The 21,850-nt window shown below is 38.4% G+C and overlaps 1 protein-coding gene across 4 annotated transcripts in view; it reads left to right on the top strand.

Annotated features, from left to right (window-relative positions):
* Positions 1–18,868, top strand: part of LOC129764343 (muscarinic acetylcholine receptor DM1) — a 278,814-nt gene extending 259,946 nt beyond the window's left edge. For 3 of the 4 annotated variants that reach the window (XM_055763322.1, XM_055763321.1, XM_055763323.1), the window contains 3 exons: positions 8,032–8,209; positions 8,299–8,486; positions 8,728–18,868. In XM_055763322.1, the coding sequence (XP_055619297.1) occupies positions 8,032–8,209; positions 8,299–8,486; positions 8,728–9,535 (1,174 nt within the window). In that variant the 3' untranslated portion in view covers positions 9,536–18,868. The remainder of the gene's footprint in view (positions 1–8,031; positions 8,210–8,298; positions 8,487–8,727) is intronic. The other variant, XM_055763324.1, reaches the window with a different exon arrangement.
* Positions 18,869–21,850: the final 2,982 nt, after the last annotated feature.

Raw genomic sequence — 21,850 nt, 5'->3', positions numbered from 1 at the left:
AATAACTATTTTTGCCGCGAACGGATTTTGACGATTTACATCCCAAACGAATCGGAAATTACCTAAGATTTGTTTTTTATTCCCCTGGTGTATAAATGGTTTAATTTGATGAAAAATAGAAGCATTTCCATTCTACCATACATTTGTCATTTGTGAGCATCGCTACCCATGCCGTCAACAACGAGCAACTTATCGGCGATCAACGAAGAGGAATGATTTAAAGTCTCTGTGAACAAAGAAGAGCAGAAGAAGAACGAAGGGGAATATTTGCCTAGAGCATAAATATTGGATCTAGCTGAGGCAAACTTTCAGTATCGTTCTAGATACGAAGCAATATGTGGAGAATCATCAAACTAGGCTATCATCGGCTCACCAAGAAAATAATTGGAATTTTCTGTGTGATTTGGTTTCGCATGACAGTAATAGAACTATCTCCACCAAGGATGACAGCTACGCAAATCGAGACCGGGAATATTAATAGAAAGGGCTTCTGGTGAGAAGAGCGCAAAGCGGAGGACTTGAACAAAATAACAGGGTAGTTCTAATTAAAAATTAGTAATTTATTGAAAATAATAGTAATTAATTACAAATATCAACCAAATAATACCTGTGCATAAAGTTTAGATCTGTTTTCTGCATTATATGCCTTAAGCGTCCGAAATATGATTCAGAACGGTACTTATTATTAAAGAATATGTACAGTTAGGAGTAATCAAGTGCTTTGAATTTGAAATTTAATAATATTCAGAAAATGGAGTTGATCGATTTGGCAAGTAAAGCATCCAATTGTTCAATAAATATTGATCGCGTCGCAAATCGAGCAGCAGCTTTTTGGCTCTTTTTTAAATCGATGCAAAAAATTTCAATAAATTGTTTTTCATAAATGTAACAAATTATCCTCGTACATAATTTCTTGATGTTTTCAAAATATCCTTTCGATTTACTATGCGATCGTTATTTATTGAAAAAATAATCATCAACACGAAGGGAAAATTTTTCACTCAAACAAAAATATCTCTGTGATGAAAGGTCCTACAGGAACGTTATAGGAATCGAATGAAAGCCGGATCCAAACTGTTCAAGCTTTCTATTGGTACTGACCTAAATTATCGGGTACAATATAGCTTTAGCCTAATGTTACAACAGGGTTGCTAAATTAATTAGTCGACGCATCATTTTTTGGGCAACAACGAAGTTGGCTGCGTATTGCTGCTGAACACTACACTATTGTTCATCAGAGGCTATTCGTTACGTTATTTCACAGAATCTTTGAAAAAACAGAAAGAAATCGATGTTCCTCATTGTGTACGACATCACCGCTGCGTAGAGCTCTCTTTTGTGTGCATTGTTTAAATTATTGATTAAACTAGTGAATGAATGAAACTATTTACGAATTCAATTGCAAACAAATCCCAATTTAAGTCAATTCATGCATTATGGTAGTAGTTATCGCAGCAAATAGTTATCACATTTTGCCTTTTGCGGTATGCGTAGATGCAGTCTAGAATAATCGAGCCAAAGCGTTGCATTTGTACTCGCTTTTGTAGACCGTATTAGCAAAATTAATTCCGGAGTGTAAAAACACATGGGAGTATAGAAGTATTGCCGATATGAATGTATCCGCAATGCCGATTTTCCCAACTGCTTGGTTTCGGAATATGTATTGGGACAACACATTCCGGCTTGCAAAAATGCAAGCGAGTACAAAAGTTCCCGCTAATTTGCTATGAGCCTGTGAAAATCGGCTCCATGGTTTTGAGGTCTGCGTTAGGAAAACATTCCGATTTCCAGAAACACAAGCGAGTACAAAAGAACCCGCAGCTTGAATTTATTTTGCAATGTCGATTCCCCCAGGCTCTATGGTTTAGAAGTCTGTATTGGGGAATCACTCATCCCTTCCAGCGATCGTACCTCAATCGTTGCGCAATCATAACTGAGTAGATTTCCGAGCGGCACTCGCCTATATACCGATAGGTGTGATTTCAATAGCCTGTTTCCAAAGCAATTTTAGGGCTATTGAAATAAGTTTTGGATCAAAAAGTAACAAGCATATAACGCGTAGATATTTCATCTTTCGAATGAAATGTTTATCATACCATTTACAGAATCTTCCAAGAAATGGTCAGTGAAGTTGAGATTTCATTAAGGCAACACTGACTTGCAACTCGCACCGATCCGTTGGCCGTCTAATTAATCACATTAATCACATTAATTATATAATTTAAATGCATTAATTGAAGATAGTCGATGTACAACGACGATCGTCACTCAACAGCTTCATGACATGAAGCGGTATGTGGACGCTGGGAATGGGTATATTCCTTAGGGTAACCACTATGCCCCCACTTCCCCTATCTTGCCGCCAGATCGAATTCAGTAAACTCTCTTTCTTACATCCTTTTCCCCTCCTTTTCGTCCTTCGCGAGCTATCGGTTCCCTTCCTACTAACATTAGAATAAGTTAAATTGTAAATACATATTAGATGTAAGAATAGTTTTAAGAATTGAGTGTGATGTGTAAGTGTGACTGAGAATGTGAATGTGAGTGTGAGTGTGAACATTGTTATAATCTCCTTACATCCCATCCTTTTCCTAATGAAAATGTGTCACCCTTCCAAACTCGAGTCGACCGCGAGTAATCGGTTTCCTAATTCATTAACCATAGATTTAAGGAAACATGTTAATATATTCTAGTAAAAATATAGATAGGAGTTTGGCTCCTTTAAACCTATGTAACTGAGCCTATAAAAATAAACGGATTAATAAAAAAAGAGAAACTGGAACTGGTTCTCGGTTCTCTCGGTTCAGTATAAAAGTATAAAAGTATAAGTATGAAAGTTACGCAAGTTACGCAAGTGTCGCAATATTTATCGACTCACCCTTTAGTTAACAACTTTGATGGTGGAACCAAATATTCCTTAACACGTTGATCCCCTAGGGAATGCCATTGAGATATTCGTTAGAAAATCGCAAGGCGGTATAATAAGGTGGAACGTTATGTCAGAACTGCTGTTCAGCCATTACTTGAGTTCGAATTGACAGCGGCCAAACGAACGGCTAGAGTTTTCCGAGAAAGAGGATAACAAATGGCATGCAATGAGGAGTGCATGCCGCTATGTGTTTGCTGCGCATAAATGTTGGTTTTGTTTACGCTGTTGGCATCATTGTAGTGTTTCGGTGACTGCTGCAAGTTATTGTCTGCATTGCTGTTCTACGGGACGTGAGGGTTGTTGCCCTTGCTGCTGGGATTGGAAACTCAGCGATTGTGGGAGCTTTGCTAGTGGGTATATAAAAGAGGTGGCTCTTAATAACCGGTGGGCTTGTGCCGTATTGCTTTAGCTGAAGACTCGCCTGATCGTTCGGGTTGTGAGACACAACAGCTAGTTCGATTGAAACCAGCCCAGCGTAGGTATATGTTGGTGGGGACCGATATGTAGCATAAAGATTTGATCTACTTTGTTTATAAACAAAAAAAGCCGCTGTCATTTTTCATCCCCTCTCGCATCATCCATGCCTTACCCTCATACTGTCGAAAACGAACCACCTGTCAATTCCAGCTCCTTGGAAAATCGTTTATCATTGGGACTGACAGTTACTAAACAAAGAAATAAAAGGAACATGGTTTGCTTTCGAATATTTTACGATATGTGACTACTTTCTAGTCGAATTTCTAACTATTTTATTTTTATACAATATTTATTTTTAGTAGCGGGGACCGACACTGATATTGTGCAAAGACTCTTGACGCGTATTGAATGTAAAGCGCAGCAAGAAAAATCCCGTCAATCAATTAATTTTCAGCTTTCCTGCAATTTCAATGGCGATCAGTATTCTGACAAACATTAAACACTGCACATCTTTTATATTTACATCATAAATTTACAATTCAACAACCCGACCTTTTTCTAGAAATTTTTTTTAGAAAATAAGTTTCAGGGTAGCTTCGTGTAATCGGTATAATGCCCCATATTTGATGTTGCGTTCAGAATGATCCGTGTTCAAATGTTGTTCAAATAGTGACGGCTTCAGAGTTTCGTCATTTATCACACCCATGCACACACTGTATTATATAAATTCCTTGGAGGCAGCAGCGTAGTGTGCAAAATCCAATTATTTTGAATAGCATTTTTTTCATCTTTCAATTCAGTGAAAAAACATCTACCGTGAGTAGGGGAAAAGGGGACCACCTAAGCAAATCGCCTAATATTTCCAAACCAATACGGTCTAAATCAAAAATGTCACATTGTATACTGAGCTGCACTTGTTTTCTCTCAGTCAATAATGGTTAAGTATTATATCAACTTCAAACTACCAAATATATCATAAAATAAAAGAGATGATTTTTGGACATTAAAATTTGATGCGGGGTGATTTGGACCGTCTGTGGGGTGATTAGATGCAGTATGTGTTTCATCGAAAAAAAAACATACTTATGTTTATCTAAAGTATTTTGGGATGATGTTACAATCAGTAACAGTGTTTTGGGATCGATACCAGATGTCTTGGCCAGATTCTAGACCAGAAATATTGGATTGACCCCAACTCGAATTCTGCACGAATCTTTTCACTGTTGTTCGAGCATTTTCAAACACTTTCGTTGTTGGTCAAAGAAAATCGGTTCTTGATGGCCTGAGTTGCACTTTCAAGCTCCTCCTCCTCCAACGTTGTCTGCCCATTTTTGTAATTCCGTGACATCTGGAATCAATTAGATCAAAGAAAAGTCTCAAACCTGTAGGACCAATTCACTCCACTGAATCGTGTCCATGTCACCCCACACAACATTCAAAAATTAAAATGCAATTAATTTCATTTATTGTAGACCGAACAGAACTTTACTGCACAATACACGAAAAGTTTGTTTAATCAGCGGGAAAAACCTTAAAACCACGATCGGAAAACTCACATTTTTTGACAATCAAAGTGCTTGTTGTGTTCATGCTACCGTTTCCTTTCACCTGTTGAATTTTACCAAAGTTTTTTTTTACGTTAGTTACATGCGGTTCAATAATAAAAGAAAATGGCATTATAAAAAATCCAAGTTGAGCCGTACATTTTGAGATAAAAGGGTGGTCCAAATTCCCCCGTATGTCCAACTCACCCCGTTTTATCCTAGTTGCTTCCATAACCTCTCTTTGATTTTCGCAAATTGAAATTGAATCACATTACATCAATACCCTTTGATTTTCACTTCATATGCCTGGGAGCCCTTCCATGCTGTGTGATGTTATATAATTAAAGCCAGTTTCAGTTAGAATTTGATCGCATAAAGTAGGACAATTCTTAGCATAGAAATAACGTTGAAAAAGGGAAGGATGTCATTTTGTAGATTTTTCGAAGAACTTCAAGGGGAAAAAACATGAAAATTATTCGTCAGCTGTTCGAATAAATTTTCGAGCTCGTCGTGTGATACCACCATCATTTTCAGCACAGTACTGCTGGTAACCTTATTTTCCATTTGAGATGGTTTCTACTTTTTCATTTGAGCTGGTTTTTTGATGGTTTGCCTTTCACAATTGCCCAATTTCTCTCGATGGGAAGAGAATCCGGAAAATTTGGTGGATTGATAGTTTTTTCAATGAAATTGATCTAATTCTCCTTATATCACTAGACGACAAATCCTGGCGGTAACGGCCGCTTGCCAAGTCAGGACAGAACTTCAACGGACCTTTATGTGATCGAATGAACGGTAAAATCCTGTTCTTAACACACCTCTTTGTAAATTTTTCCTTTCATTGTTGCCCCAGTGATTAAAATCTTTGTCTTCTCTCCACAACTACAGATCCCTTGCCAAATCAACAACTTATGGGCAAATACATCTGCGTAAACAAATGTGAACCTACCCGCAACAACCCCTTTACGCTTGGCAAGGCAGAATTTTTTACCGGCTATTTGTCCGAAATCCATTTTCACGTATATTTCATTGTCCTTCAAAACGCATCCTTTGTACTTGTTCGTACAACTTCCTTGCACGAGTTTTACCAACCTGGTTTTGTTTCAATGTCCTGTTGAGATGTTTGCTGGCATTATACGACCGCAAGCCTTCTTGCATAATAATTGGCCTAACTATATTGTGGCTAGTCGTGAACTTTTTCGCTAAATTCCGCAAGGAGAGACCAGGATTGTTCTGGACTGTTCGTATCACCTTTGCTCGTAGATTTCGATCATGTGTTCCACCTCTACGTCTGATTGGTTCCGCCCGATCCAACGTAATGGTCTCCCGGTAACGTTTGAGTGCGGTATTTACAGTCGATTTTGGAAATTTCAGAAATTTTTTAATCTTTTTTCCTGACTTCGTCGGGTTCTCAAAGTAATTATGCATATTTTGATTCTGTCTTTCGCGTTTCATCGTCGATAACTTTTGAATGTGTCCTTCAATCTTGATGAAATTTTCACTACTGAATAAACAAACCATCCGCATCAAAACGCTGTCAATCGTTTCTCGATGTGACAACTAGGGGCGCTGCAGTAAATAAAAATAAGCGATAAAATTCTAATTGACGAATTTACGTAAAGCTGAATCAGCTCATGCGACATCTACATAAGAGATCAGAACCACAAAAGTGAGGGTGTTTGTTTATTTTACGCACTGAAAAGCAAGATTCGGTGGTGATTATTCATTTTATTTCAATTGAGATTCATTTCAGCCATTGAACGTCGTCAGTATATGGTAAGAAAGTTGGAGTTTTGTATATTTACGATGGTTTCAACACGCGATTTAACCAAAGTCATAGATAATCTTCGAAAATTTTAAGTTTCATAATGCATACCGGTTATTGATACTATGGATAATTGCGATGAAATCGATATCATATCAAATGCGCTGATATTATTGATAATGTAGGGGCCGATACGAGAAGGATTTGCTGTGTTTTTAGCGCAAAACACCCTATTCATCGTTTACTTAGTTGAAAAAAATTAAAGTTACAATACTTATAACAACCCATTCCTCGTAATACACATAGCACATTGTAAAATGATGATTTTCTAACCTTTTCAGCGTAGAAAGAATACATGAAACCTGGAAATTTGAAGATAAATTCTGATTTTTCTAGAAAATTTGAACGAATTTCATACCAAAAAAACAAAACATCCTCATTTTACTCGCTGCGCCATCTGGTTGTAAATCCAACGTAAATTCGTCAATTGAAACACCTTTATTGCTTAAGCTGCATTATAAGAACGCACACTTCTTAATAATATTAGTGGTATAGAAAGGTTTATTCTCCTTTCCTCGCACCGTGGTCAGACTGAGCATTTTTGTACTGGAATGAAAAAACAGCTAGTCTGATTTACACCAAAGAAAAAATGGCACAGATCGCGCATCGTGCGAACATAGTTTCAGGAACCTTAAATTGATTGAAAATTATCTGCATTCTAAAATGAGCTAAGACCGACTCAATGGCTTGGCAATTATTTCGATCGAGAAAGAATCGCTAGCAGATCTTGATTTAGATGCAATTGTTGACCATTTTGCGTCAGTTGAAGCACATATTACTAGCCTTCTAAGTACGAATAAACTGCTTAGGATGAACATTGGTATAAGTGAGTAGTTTTCTCAAAATATCATAATCTCAAAGTTAGTGAAAAAATCGAAAAAAATGTACTTTTGGGGGCACCATTTTAATAGTTTACCCGGGGCGCTGTCTACTTTCACTACGCCGCTGTTTGGAGCTTAGAATCGTGAATCCCTATGTATTCTTCGGAAAAAAAACTTGTGTTCCTTTATTCAACTGAAGAGATGTAATTTACATAAGATTTTCGGTGTCCCCCTGTTGATCTCGAATCACCAGTTGGAGGTTATTGTATACCAAAATAAACTGAAAATAATATTCATTATTTCATACTGTCTAAAAAGATTAAATGACATTGATTGATAGTGGGCAAAGGGACTCATATCTCACTCTATTCCCTAATTATTCAACTTACTCAGACAATGAGGAGAGGTCAAATAGTTGACCTACAAATGATTTACATCCATACAAATGTATTCACTCGAAAGTAACTTCTACCTTTTTCTTTTAATCACTTTCAGCGACGAAAACACAGCCGTGAATCATTCGGGAGCGATAGCGCAGCTGGTTAACGCCGAACCGGACGGCTGGCGGAGGCCTCGCAGTGAGTCCTCGGCGGACGCGGAGAGCGTCTATATCACCAACGCAGTCATATCGGATTCCGCCTATGGCCATGGGATGCTCTCGCGTCGCTCTAGCGTATGTACCCTATTAGATCAGCTGCACTTTTTCATTTCCAGCCCGCGGTGGAATCAAATCCGTGCTGACCTCATGTTCATGTCTTGTAGATTACCGCCAACGGTCTGCCGAAGAAACCGGTGTCGTTCTTCGGCGGCATCAAGGAGTGGTGTATCGCGTGGTGGCACTCCGGGCGGGATGATTCCGACGAGTACGGGTATGATGGCGAGGAACCCTCGGATCTCGGGTATGCAACACCTGTATCCATAGAAACTCCCTTACCAAGCTCAGTTACCAGGTAGACCACCCGTGCCGCCGTGCGGGACGAAACTTGCTTTCATTTCTCACTAGCAAACTCAATGTCAGTTTTTTATGTATAGAGCTGTTGATGGAACTTTTGGGTATCTGTTTTTATTTGATTTCAATGTTTTTTTTCGTTCTGATGTGTAGATGCATAGTGCATTTATTCTATAAATGGCCGCACCAATATCTTACGATGGTGCCCAAGTGCTAATACACTGTTTCCTCTTGCACTCCAGATGCACCTCGTTGAACGTCATCCGTGACCCTTACTCGACCACGGCTCGGGGTAACGTGGTCAGTATGATACCGGATATTTCGCCCACGCCTATGCGGCCCACGTTGCCACCGATGTCACACCTGCAAGACCTTCATGGACCAAGAGATTCACGCTCACTACCGAATAGCAACCGTCTGGGCTCGCGCTCCGTAAGCCAAGACTCAGTGTATACCATTTTGATTCGTTTACCACCGGAGGGAGGATCCGGCGACGAGCGGGCACCCTCGATCAAGATGATTCAGGACGACGTTCCGATGTCGATGACGGTTCCACCGAGGCGACCACTGCCCTCCCGGGATTCCGACTATATCCTGCCGATCGGAAGACGGCAGTCGACGGCGACGGCAACGGACATCCGGCTTCCACTGACGACCAAGATCATACCGAAGCCGCTGTCCAAACAGCAGCAGATTCACCAGGCCAACATGCTGCAAACTGCCCGGCAGGTGAAGAAGAAGAAAAAATCTCAGGAAAAACGTCAGGAAACGAAAGCGGCGAAGACGCTATCCGCGATTCTGCTCAGCTTCATCATTACCTGGACCCCGTACAACATTCTGGTGCTGCTGAAACCACTGACGGCCTGCACCAATTGCATCCCCCAGGAGCTGTGGGATTTTTTCTACGCCCTGTGTTATATCAACTCCACCATCAATCCGGTGTGCTACGCGCTGTGCAATGCGTCCTTCCGGCGGACTTACGTTCGCATCCTCACGTGCAAGTGGCACACGAGAAATCGCGAGGCGATGACACGGGGTGTTTACAATTAATTTCGGGTTTCCTCGTTCCTAGCGCAGGTCTGTGTGTGTATTCATTGGGGGGGTGGTAAACATGAAGTGTGCATTTTGTCTCTCTCTCTCTCTCTCTCTTTCTCTGTCATTCGGGGACAATCGATAATAGTGTTTTCACTTATTGGTAGAAGCGTTTTGTTGTCAATTCATTAACACTGAATCGAGCTCAATTGCTTTCCTGCTCAAATGAATTTCGCGCATTTGGCACATCTTTGATGTGGATGTGTCGTGGCGAGACGTTGAATTACTAATTGCGGCTGCTTATCAGACAGACACATTAGCCACTGACGGGATCTTGACGATGAATGGTAAATATGGAACCAAATGGGTGCTTTTCGTGCGACGTTTCGGGGGTAGATTTTCACTGCTGAGTCACTAATTAAGCTGTGAATGAGCGGTGGTTTGAACGAAGTTGGAAGACGGTCCTCGTGTGCACTGTATTTTCCATTGTACGTTGTTGATTTCCGTTTGATACTTTGAAGTGCGAAGCTACATTCAGATGGATGCAGATTGGGGACAATGCAGCTGATAGTGAAAATTTGAAGACAGCATTGAAGACAGCCAACGGGCGGCTGGGCGTTGAATCGTGCATGTATGACTCATGCACTCATGGAAAAATATGTGCTGCATTCGACAGGCACTACGGGTGTCACATCACTTGGACAAAGGCAAAGAGTGCAGGAAAACTATTTTCACACTCTCGAGTTCTTTGATGGGAAAACTTTTACGCCTTTGAGTCGGACTTTCCCATTGAATCGCAGCCATTTTCAGCCGTGTATGCTTCGGTTCGGTTGATAATGGATGCACTTTCAATGTACATGACAATGCGGATTGTGAAGATTTTTTTTCTGAATCGCACACAATCACATGTGATGAATAATCATGGAAAAGCCAACATATGTTTATTTAGTGCACGGTTTGATGTAGCATAATGTACAAAGCTAGTAATATGAATCCCAATCAAAAGACTATTCTACTTGAAAAACTATGAAACATTGGGTACTAATAGCGCTTTGAAGTTGGCCGAAACTAATTTTCATTTTCTAACAATGATTTGATCGTCGTTAATTAGGTTCCGGGACTCAAACTATTTATTAAATGGTGATGGAACTACCTAGTTTGTTGCACCTGGCTCAACAATTACCTTCCTTATTTTTTGTTTGTTTGCAAGAGCTTTCATTTTTAGTTCATTCGCCTCTAAACGATGACTGGATGACATGATCTCAGATTTTCGAAACAGAGTTTCGGAATCCACTGAATTCGATCCGAATAAAAACCGTTTCATAATACATTCACAGCTGAGTCAGCAGTGAACATCATAATTTGAATCATGTTTTAATGAACTTATTCACGAACCAAAACGGTGCTACTATGAATAATAGATATCGGTATCCAATAGAAACAAAAGTTGTCATCCATGCTTGAGGAAAGGATTATTGGAAAAATCCATGTATTGCGGCCCTGTGTAGATGTTAGCATCACATATGTGTTTTTTCGAGTAAAAACAATTGCGACCAGTACGACACACGTGTCGAATTTTATTATGACCGCAAAGGATTAAATAAAATATAATATGCCTTAAAATTGGACTAACAAAGTCCAATTTTAAAGCATAATCTTAGCTTTAGTTTTATTGCTTCGCATAGTTATTATGATTTTACACGTAAAAATTCGCATTCACTGTGCTTCAGTAGGAACAATACAAATTGTGTTACTTATTTATTGTAAAGCTAGTCTATGAGGAAGACTTTTGCATCTTTTCGCCTTATGCTGAACATGAGAAAGCAGAACTACACGTTCACCGTTCAATTTCCTTTTGTTTCCATGCTTTGCGATGGGACAGTTTGTCTTTTCGGTTGTGCGTGGCTGTTTTGTGTTTTTAGTTGCATGTCGAAACGTGTTGCTCTTAGAAATCATGTCATGCAAAAACTTAGAAAAACTTAGAGCATTTGATGGGAGGAGGTGAATGATTTCAGAAATGGATAATTGAGACGCAAATATACTTTTTTCGCACTGAAATGCATATAAACCATCGAAAAAATTAAATGAACGATAACTTGGTCAAATATGCTTCTTTTCATATACCGCACAAAAAAAAATCGCACAAAAAACCGCACAAGAACAGAAAACCGCACAAAAAAAATCGCACAAAAAACCGTACAAAAACAGGTTTTACTGTACTTTAACTCTTAAACTAAGGTCGGTGTGGTTTTTTTTTTGGTATCAATTCACAAAATTCTTAAATTTCTTAGATCTATTAATAATAGTTTTTCGCCACAAAATGAATGGAGTACACCTTCCGCTTCCTGTTTGCCGCGAAATTCTCGATGGACTTGGTGGACTTCGGAACAAAATCTATCTTCAAGAAGTTTATCTCCTCCAGCGACTTCTTCGCGTAATGGGCGGAGGTCAGAACTCCACATCCTCGTCCGGATGATATTCATTTTTATATAAAAACACCACATTAAAAGACATTGTTCAGTTCACGAAAAATTAAATGAATCTTGTAGATCTTTCATAATGTATCACCATCTATCTGGCAATTTACGAAGTCTGTCCGAAAGGAACGTTCATCTTTTGAAACCTGGAATGGATCTAAATGGATCTAACAAAATTCTGTTCTGAAGTAAAGTGTATTCTACCCAAAGCATTCTGCATCGGTCCAAACAAGAGGTAGTCGAAAGAGACAAGGTCAAGATCAGTGTTGCCACACATACAGATTTATCGGAAAAGGTACAGATTTTTTTTCGTTATTTTTGGTACAGATTCTGTACGGTACAGAGTACAGTTTTTCGTCAAACAGTAAAGATTGGTAGAGATTTTTTTCCGCGTGTGAAATTTTTTACATTTGAAGTAAGCAACATAAAGGTACATGACGACATGACGACGCCGCAGAATCGCTTGGTGCTGCTGATAATAAAGGATTAATAATGCAATAATTGATCACTTTCATATGGACGAAATTCGTTTACAGGGTTCTACGATGGGAATATACAAGATCTGGAGAATAAATTCCGTACCCTAAAGGTGGAATAACTCCATAAGGAATGATATTCATTTTTAGAGAACGAGCATATGTAGGATTGGTGGACAAAAATTTGATGTCCAAAAAAAATTTATGGTTTAATGTCTAAAAAGAATTGACGCACCCATTTTCGGTGCTTCGATGCCTTGTTTGTATCGTTTTCACTACGTCTCACTCCTCGGCCTTTTTTTTAAATATAATCGGAACGAAAATAAGCTTCGAAATCGGCTCAGCAACGATACGATGAACACTATTTTGAGACCAGAAGATTTGATTAAACGTAGTGGCTTTGTACAGGGTGCGGCAGCATAGCTTCCTTTTTTAAAATGCGCGCCACTCAGTTAGTTGATGTCATAGCGGAGCGCTAGTGGTCTCGTTCAAGAGGGGATACTGTAAAGTTTTGTCCCGACACGGTTCAGTCGCCATCATGCGTTGGAATAGTGAGGGATGAATTCGGACCGGTATGTAAACATGCTACAAATTTTTTTTCCCACGGCTAGAAAATTTGGATTTGGGGTACACTTGGTTCCAACAAGACGGTGCAACAGCACACACTTCAAGAGCATCGATGGCTGATTTGAGCGAACACTTTTCAGAGCGCCTTATCTCAATTAGAGGCGATTTGGAATGGCCGGCACGCTCTCCCGATCTGTCCCCTTGCGATTTTTTTCTATGGGGTTTTTTGAAATCCCGTGTTTATGTGAACCGTCCACAAACCCTACAAGATTTGAAGACTAACATCCAAGAAGAAATTGCCAACATAACACCTGCTATGCTAACAAGAGTCATGACAAACGCCAGAAATCGGTTTACGCAATGTATGGAGAATGGGGGACGTCCCTCAACAGATTTGATCTTCAAAACAATGTAAATAAAAACTTTAGACATGTACCTACATTATAAAAAACAAATAAATATTTTCCGATGCATACAATAGTTTTTATTGAGTTTTGAAAAAAGTAAGTTATGCTGCCGCACCCTGTATAAGCATCATCAAACACTCGAATGACTTGCACATGTAAATGTAGTATTTGTATTAAATAAATGATTTTTTTTTCATTCTAATAAAATATATTGTTTCTACAACGAATATTTTCGATGGTACTGATTTTTTGAAGAAAAAGTACAGATGAGAAAAATCACCGTTCGACATCTCTCGCTTTCATTTTTTATGGAACATAATTTTTCTTGCTTTTGGATGTGTCCTACGACTTTGAGTCGTTTAGAAATAGCTTGGCGAGTTACTCCCAATGATTCTGCAAGCTCTGTTTGCGTTTGACACGAATATTGATCGAGTAATGTCTCTAACTTTTTGTTTTCAATTTTTTTCGGTTGACCCGAACGCTTCCTGTCTTTAACACTAAAATTACCACTTTTAAATCATCCAAACCATTTCCTGCAAAAACTATCCGATAGTGCAGAGTCGCCAAAAAAACTTCCACAAGCATTCAGTGCGCCTCAGCTGTACTTTTATTTAAAAAAAAACAGAAAATCCGGCAAATGGTGTCCATTCGCAACGAAACTTTACATTTTCAACGCAGTAAAAATTGAGCAAGTAATGCATCTTTGAACACAAGTCACCATGCAGCAGTTTAACAAGTTCGTCGCTCCGTCACCCAGATATGGGTGACACTTTCCTCGTTGAAATTGAACAGGATTTTTAAACCGAATTTGATGGAATTAACACCTAAATATAGATTTACGATATGTAGAAAAATCATTAAATCAAAAAAAATATCACTAAAAATATAGTGTTTACTCTATGCTTTTGATTACTTCGTATTACGAATGGTTCGTACTACATTTCCATACGAAAACCATGTTATATGACATTGGCATATGTTATTGTTGTCAGTTCGTCTTGAAACTGAAACACTGAATTGCTAGATCATGCGAAAAATGCGTACAAACATAGTTTGATCTTCATTTGATAATTTATCCGCAAGTTAGGCTTCGAATGAAACTCAGCTCGGTAGCGTTTGGCGACGAACGAGTTAACAGATGTGTTTTTCCATTATTTCTATGTTGAAAATGTTCTACTTTATGCGACCAAATTATAACCGAAACAGTTTTTATTATATTTTAACGTATTTTCCTTATCGCGGCGCAAAGGTTAATCTGAGAAGGTCGCCGTGAGGACTCTTAAAAAATTTCGTGAATCGACGATATGTTTTGTTATTCATACATAGAATATAGTTAAAATGTTATAAACTGCCAGTTCATTGTGCTGCATCACAATATCAACTAAGAGAAATTATACTCTATTTCTAAAATCTTCCTATTTATCTCATATACTTAATTGATAGGAGCTAACTACCAAACAGAAAAGGAATATGAACATGAACTCGTGAATTTTAAAGATTTTTTGAGGCCAACGCTTATAACCAAAATTTGTAAAAAGCACACAAGAAGTGGATTGCAACATGTGGCGAAAAAAATCGGACCTCCGATACTGGCGCTGTTTCCTAAGCAAAAGTAAGGTATTCTATACAGACTATACAGACACAGATTGTAAAAGACTTGAAGGCGTGCCCAATACCTAATATACCCAATGAAAATCAGCATCGAGAATTCCTGTAGAAGAAAAAAAAGTTTTACTAAATTACTTGCCATATAATGTAGTGTAAATCTAAAAATGAGTGTGAAAAAAAACTTCCAGTATGGGGAGCTAATAAGTTTCCTGATGTGAAAAAAGATATTGTTTTCCGAACAAAAGATACGATGATATTTTCACTAAAGTTGTATCACCATCGGAAATATTATTGATTCAGAACTACAACAAATGAACAATTTTATGTCCCAGGGAATTCTCACGTCTAAAATTTGGAGTTCTCTATTCATCTTACAAACATTTAATATTTTATGGTTTTACGTTTCCTTGATTCTGGAATGGCATTCACTTTTAATTTATTTTCTAGCTATATTAGACAATAGAATTCAGATATTTCCATATATTTCACATTAAAATAGTTTAATGTTCAAACTGGTACCGCATCTTTCGTTATATCCCGTTATATATTTATGAATACCTTGGTGGTGATGTAAACCAATGTCATGGATTTTATCACTATTTCTCGCACTAAAGGAAAATCATCGGCAGGTCTGTTTTCGGGATCAAATTTCATCAACATTGCCTTGTTTTGTTCTTTATATATATATTATTTTCTACATACAACCGCAACCCAACCCACAGTCTGTGGCACTTCCTTAATCTCGTCGGACTTCCTGTCATTCATTCGAAACCATTTCCTGGTTTCGTATCTCTGAAACAAAAACAGACGCCCGAGGGTTCTAGCTGTGGACGACACACAATCCACTGTGTCCTCAGGGCCGGCCGGGATAAGTTTTCTATTCATATCTTTGGTTGACCCGGCTCCCTCCCCCTAAAGTTCACAACGAAGTCATTGTCGACGCAACCGTCTTTGCCGACGTGATGGGCTTTCGCGACTTCCAATCAACCTCCCAGCTTGTTTCTCCTGGTGGTTTCTCGTGTGATTAATTAAGATTAATGACCACACAGTGCGAGAGCTATGTTTTGTGATATGTAGCAGAATTATTGCAGATTTATTGTTTGCGCTTAGTCGATGTTTGTGTGCTTAACGTGAATGAAGCAAATGAACCCGATTTGATTTTACTCGGAAATAATTACTGAGCGTTTCGGCGCAAGCCATCCCCATAAATCCATACCGTTCCGATTTACCATCGTAATCTATTTCGTTATCCGGAAAAAATGGCCTCACAACATCTATAATCAAATTAGATTGCTTCTTTCATGCTACGGTCGAGAGAAAAGGGAGTGAAACTTGCTCACGCAACATGTGCCCTGGACACAAACGCATCTCTTTTTGGGCTGGGAAAACCAATTTCCGAACTTCGCCATTGTCGTTTTCACACGTCACTCACCCATCTCAACGCCGGCTCCGGGAGTGTGTGTGTGTGTGTGTGCGTCTGTTTGTGGTGCGTGGCTGCCTTTGGTGGCTTTTATTGCCAGCGTGTTGATGCCTTTGTAAACCCTCCCACGCATTCAGCCACCCGAGCAAACTGATGCGAGAAAACGCTCGTCACGTTCTTGTGGACCTAACCAAGATACAACGAAAAAAAAAATGAGTCCGACAAAAAGGGAGGCAAAGACGATTAGCGGCGTAAAAAGATACTAATTAGATTTTCGCCGCTCGCCTTTCGTTTGGATTTAGCCGGGAGAAAAATTCCGGCGAATCCAAACTTTCGACGGGCAACCCCTTCGGAGTTTCTGTGTGGTCCATGTTTACAAACTTTCGGCGGAACTAATTGGGATCTATTCAGTGTGGGGTTTGTTGAAATAGCCCTTGTGAAATGACGTATGAAAATTGGGACAGTATTCCCGCGAGAGAGGGAGAGACAGATGTGCACTTTCTGTTGCTGCAAAAGAAGAGAATTCATCGAAACAAGATTAAACGGTTAATAAGATACTAAGAAAGTGAGATTAATTGTATCCTCTAGCGAAAAAAAAAAAAACAAAACGAGTGTATAGTGAGAAGTGAACAAGAAAAAACGCATCATTCATTCATTAATGTATATGATAGGGAGCTGTAGTGAACACTGTAGGACATAATACTACTCACATGTATCCCCTAAACCATAAAGTAGTCGAATAGTGAGAGAAATCTTTAAGCGTGCTAAACCATATTAACGGTAAGACTAGTGTTAGACTTCATCTATTCCAGTCTGATTTTCCATTACACGGTTCCTTTGGCCTAGGTTTGACTCATCTCGAGGCGATTGGTTGTTTTACGGCCTAAACGATTTTCAAACTACAAACTCATGAATTCAATCGCCTTCCATTCCAGTCGATTTATGTGATCTATGTTGTGTGTGTATGTACGTTTGCTATCGTTGTTTGGTGGATTATGTTTGTCGGTATCTTTTATTGTGTTTTTATGTTCAGTAGTGTCTATCATATGTTTTGTTCAATGTTGTAAATGGGAAGATTTGAGAGATAACTGACCTACACAAAAATACACACCCAATTCAATTTCAAAAACCGGTGGGAAAGTTTTGAAGCTATCTGAACAGTGATTATATTAACACGTTAAGCCTCAATTGTATCTTGCTGTGCTTTCCATTCAGCCCGCTTTACGAGCGTTTGCACAATATCAGTGGCGGTCCCAGTTCCCAATGATACTTATTGTATAAATAGAAAACAGTCAGCAATTCGACTAGGAAGTAAGCACATTTTGTGAAACATCCGAAAACAAACCGTATATATTTTAATTTTAATATTTTGTAACTGTCAGTCCCAGTTAGTCAGCACTTTCCTACCAAAAAGCTCAACGTCGGCCCCTAGGGTCCGACGTGTGATAGATATATCATCGCTTACCTCCTTGGTAGGGGACGTCAAATACCCGACTCACGATGTCCAACTTCTTCGCTCCGGCGTGGAGCTGGCAGTACGAACAAACTGATTTTTTGTAAGACATATGAATTATTTACAATGGTCCTACATTTCATTAGGAGATGCAATTTTTCAACCTCGAACTACACAAACTTTTCGCAAATCCTGCTTCACCTGATCCAATTCGTCCAATTCGCTTGCCGGGCTTCTCTTGTTCTTTGAAGGACCAAAGCTCTAGTGAACCCCTATTGCAGGAGATGACACAATTAAGTTTAAGTTCGATTCCGCTGAAAATTTTGCTAGAGAAATATAATGTAGCATGAGACGGACGAAAACCCATATTTTCGTTCCAAATAGGAAATCTTAGATGTACAAATACTACTTCAGAACTCCATTCTTCTGTACATCAAAACGAGAGATAATGGTAAGTGGCCTTCTCGACATTTTTTTAAAATTCCGTCCAATTGTACCCATTTTCGCGCAATTTAATTACAGTAGAAGCACTCCGTAAATTTGACTGTGAGTGGTAGGCTCTTACTCTTTTGTTTTGGTCGTGGCCTTCACATAACGATTGCTGTATTACTAAAGCATAGTTCTCATGCTAAAATAACTTTTTCCGTATTTGGACCTAATTACAGTCCTTCATTGTGTTAACTGTGATTTTCGTTATACACGGTAACCTCGCTCCCCAACATCCCAGTAAATCGGGGTTCTACTGTATTGGGCAATGATCGGATGAAATCTAAATAAAATAAGTAAAAAAAACTTTTTAAGTTAAACGGTTTAATTGTGATTCAATTATTATGTTATAAAAAGCTAGAAAATAATTAGGCAAGTAGCAGTTAGCAGTTATCACTTTTCTCCTTCATTAGTCTAGGACATTAATAAGACTAAAATAAAATCGTGGGACATATGATGGAGTCGCTATTTGTGGATAATGGAAATCCAACATGCCCCACGATTTTATTTTAGTCTTATCAATGTCCTAGACTAATGAAGGAGTCGTGTGATAACTGCTATCTGCTACGTGCCTAATTATTTTCTAGCTTTTAGTACATTATTATGATTAATCACAATTAAACCGTTTAACTTAAAAAGTTTTTTTTACTTATTTTATTTAGATTTCATCCGATCATTGCCCAAAACAGTAGAACCCCGATTTTTTGGGATGTTGGGTAGCGAGGTTACTTAACTGCTACTTGCCTAGTTATTTTCTAACTTTTAATATAATAAAGAAAGTTTTCCCACAATTACAATCAATGAACTTAAAACTATTTGCTTTTCTTTAGGAAAAACGGCTGGAGTGGATATTGTCAATGCTAGAGTTATTCAAGATTGCTTTCATGTCATAGATCACATCTTGCTGGACCTTATTAATAAATCTTTGCTAACTGGGCATGTGCCTAAGGTGTGGAAGGAATCTTTAATAGTTCCAATTCAAAAGGTTGCTGGAACGATTAAAGCCGAAGAGTTTCGTCCCATCAATATGTTGCACACGCTAGAGAAAATATTAGAAGTAGTCGTTAAAGGCCAGCTGCTGGGAATATTTAAATTGCAATGCTTTGCTAATACCAGAACAATCGGGATATCGGGAAGGTCATTCCTGTGAAACCGCGTTGAACTTGGTATTAGCAAAATGGAAAGAGAAACTAGAGTGCAAAGAGAATGTCATTGCTGTTTTTTTGGATCTAAAACGCGCTTTCGAAACAATTTCTAGGCCCTTGTTGTTGAACACGATTAAGCGCATGGGATTTACGAGTACTGCATATAAATGGTTCGAAAGCTATTTAAATGACAGAACTCAACGGACTATTTTTAATGATACAATTTCGAATCCCCTAGGGAATAATCTTGGAGTACCTCAGGGAAGTGTATTAGGGCCCCTTTTATTTATTATGTATATCAATGACATGCGAAGAGTTTTACGATTTTGTGATATGAATCTTTTTGCAGATGATACTGTGTTATTCATTGCAGCTAATGATTTAGATCAGGTCGTTTTACATTTGAATGGAGATTTACATTCTTTAAGTAGATGGTTGAAGTATAAGCAATTGAAATTGAACATAAGTAAAACTAAATATATGGTAATCTCGCGAAATCGTTTAAATGAAAACGTCTCCATCGTTATTGATAATGAGACTATTGATCGAGTTAGGGACATTAAATATCTTGGCGTGATTATTGATGACAAACTCAAGTTCAACACTCACATTGACAATGTCATCAAGAAAATTGCCAAGAAGTATGGAATCTTATGTCGATTGAAAAACGATTTAACTATTTGCAGTAAAATACAGCTATACAAATCAATCATCTCTCCTCATTTAGACTTTTGCTCTTCCATTTTATTTTTAGCCAATGACACACAAATATCGAGATTACAGCGCTTGCAAAACGAAATAATGCGGTTGATACTAAAATGTAACAGATTCACTTCCTCATCTTTAATGTTGGACGCTCTGCAATGGTTATCCGTGAAGCAAAGAATTGTTTATTTAACTATGGTGTTCATTTTTAAAGTAATTAACGGTTTGCTGCCTCGATATTTGTGTGATCGAGTTGAAAGAGGAAGTGACTTCCATAGTTATAACACTAGAAACGCGAATGAAATAAGAACACTTAATTTCTTGTCATGAGCTTCACAAAATTTGTTGTACTTCAAAGGAATAAATGTGTTCAACTCGATGCCAAGACATATTAAATGCGCAACAAAACTTACAGAATTTAAGAGGCACTGTATTTCACATGTAAAAGCTGTGTTTTCTTAACAGTTGAACGAGTTTTTGTTTATTTTTATGACGAAGATCTTTACTGACGAAGTTTCATACGAACGGATCATTTAATGTAGACAATTTTTTTGCAGTTTGTTTTCAATATTTTCAATGAATCTGACGAAGTTTTCTTTTGAACGGATTATATTATGTAGATTATTTAATTTTTTTTTTAATTATCTTTTTTTAAATTTGTATTGATCTCTATTATGTCTGTCATGATCTTGGTGATGATGGACTATTTTTATTTTTATTTTGTCGTTCTTATAGTTGTATTAGTTTAAAAAAAATTAAAGTAGTCTACAAAAGTTTGAGCGTTGCGCGGCGAGACACAGATATAAAGGATATAAAATTGAAAGTTTTTTTAAGTGCCGGTCTAGGAATTTTTCTTCTTCTTCTTCTTCTTCTTCTTCTTCAATGGCACTAACGTTCCTAGAGGAACTTCGCCGTCTCAACGTAGTATTACTTGCGTCATTTTTATTAGTACTTACTTGAGATTTCTATGCCAAATAACACGCCTTGAATGCATTCTGAGTGGCAATCTCTAGAATACGCGTGATCACAGTGCAAGTCGGAGGAAATTTCTTTGACGAAAAATTCCCCCGACCAGAACGGGAATCGAACCCGAACACTCGGCATGTTAGTTATGACGCTAACCACTCGGCCACGGGAGCACCTAGGAATTTTGCGTAAAGGAAATTTTCTCGATTTCTCTGAATGAGGGTATTCATAATCAATCCAAAACAAGGCTGGCGGTTGGACTTGTGCTCTGGTGGACCACTTGGCTGCAAGGGCCTCGTCGGGACAGTATCGGCTCTGTGGCAGACATTACTGAGTATTGGCTTTTTTGGACATTGCAATTTTTTGAACTTATATCTGTAGATAAAATCAGTTCGTTTTCCATGTTTGCTAAACTGATTTCAATGTTGAGAAAAATAAATAAATTATCTTTTATATAACTCGTCTTGCTCCAACCTCTGTAGGGGAAGGAGGCGGGACCATCATCATCATCATCAATATTCTAGCTTTATTCAAGCCGTTTCATTTAATACCCATATTAATCGGGGTTTGAGAAAATATGTAGCCCGCCATTTGGTAGTGGCAGCCATCTTGGATTTACATTA

This window comes from Toxorhynchites rutilus, chromosome 2 (genome assembly GCF_029784135.1).
Source record: "Toxorhynchites rutilus septentrionalis strain SRP chromosome 2, ASM2978413v1, whole genome shotgun sequence".
Lineage (NCBI taxonomy): Eukaryota > Metazoa > Arthropoda > Insecta > Diptera > Culicidae > Toxorhynchites > Toxorhynchites rutilus.
Note: the sequence above shows the minus strand (reverse complement) of the source record. Positions and strands in the feature narration are given on the sequence as shown.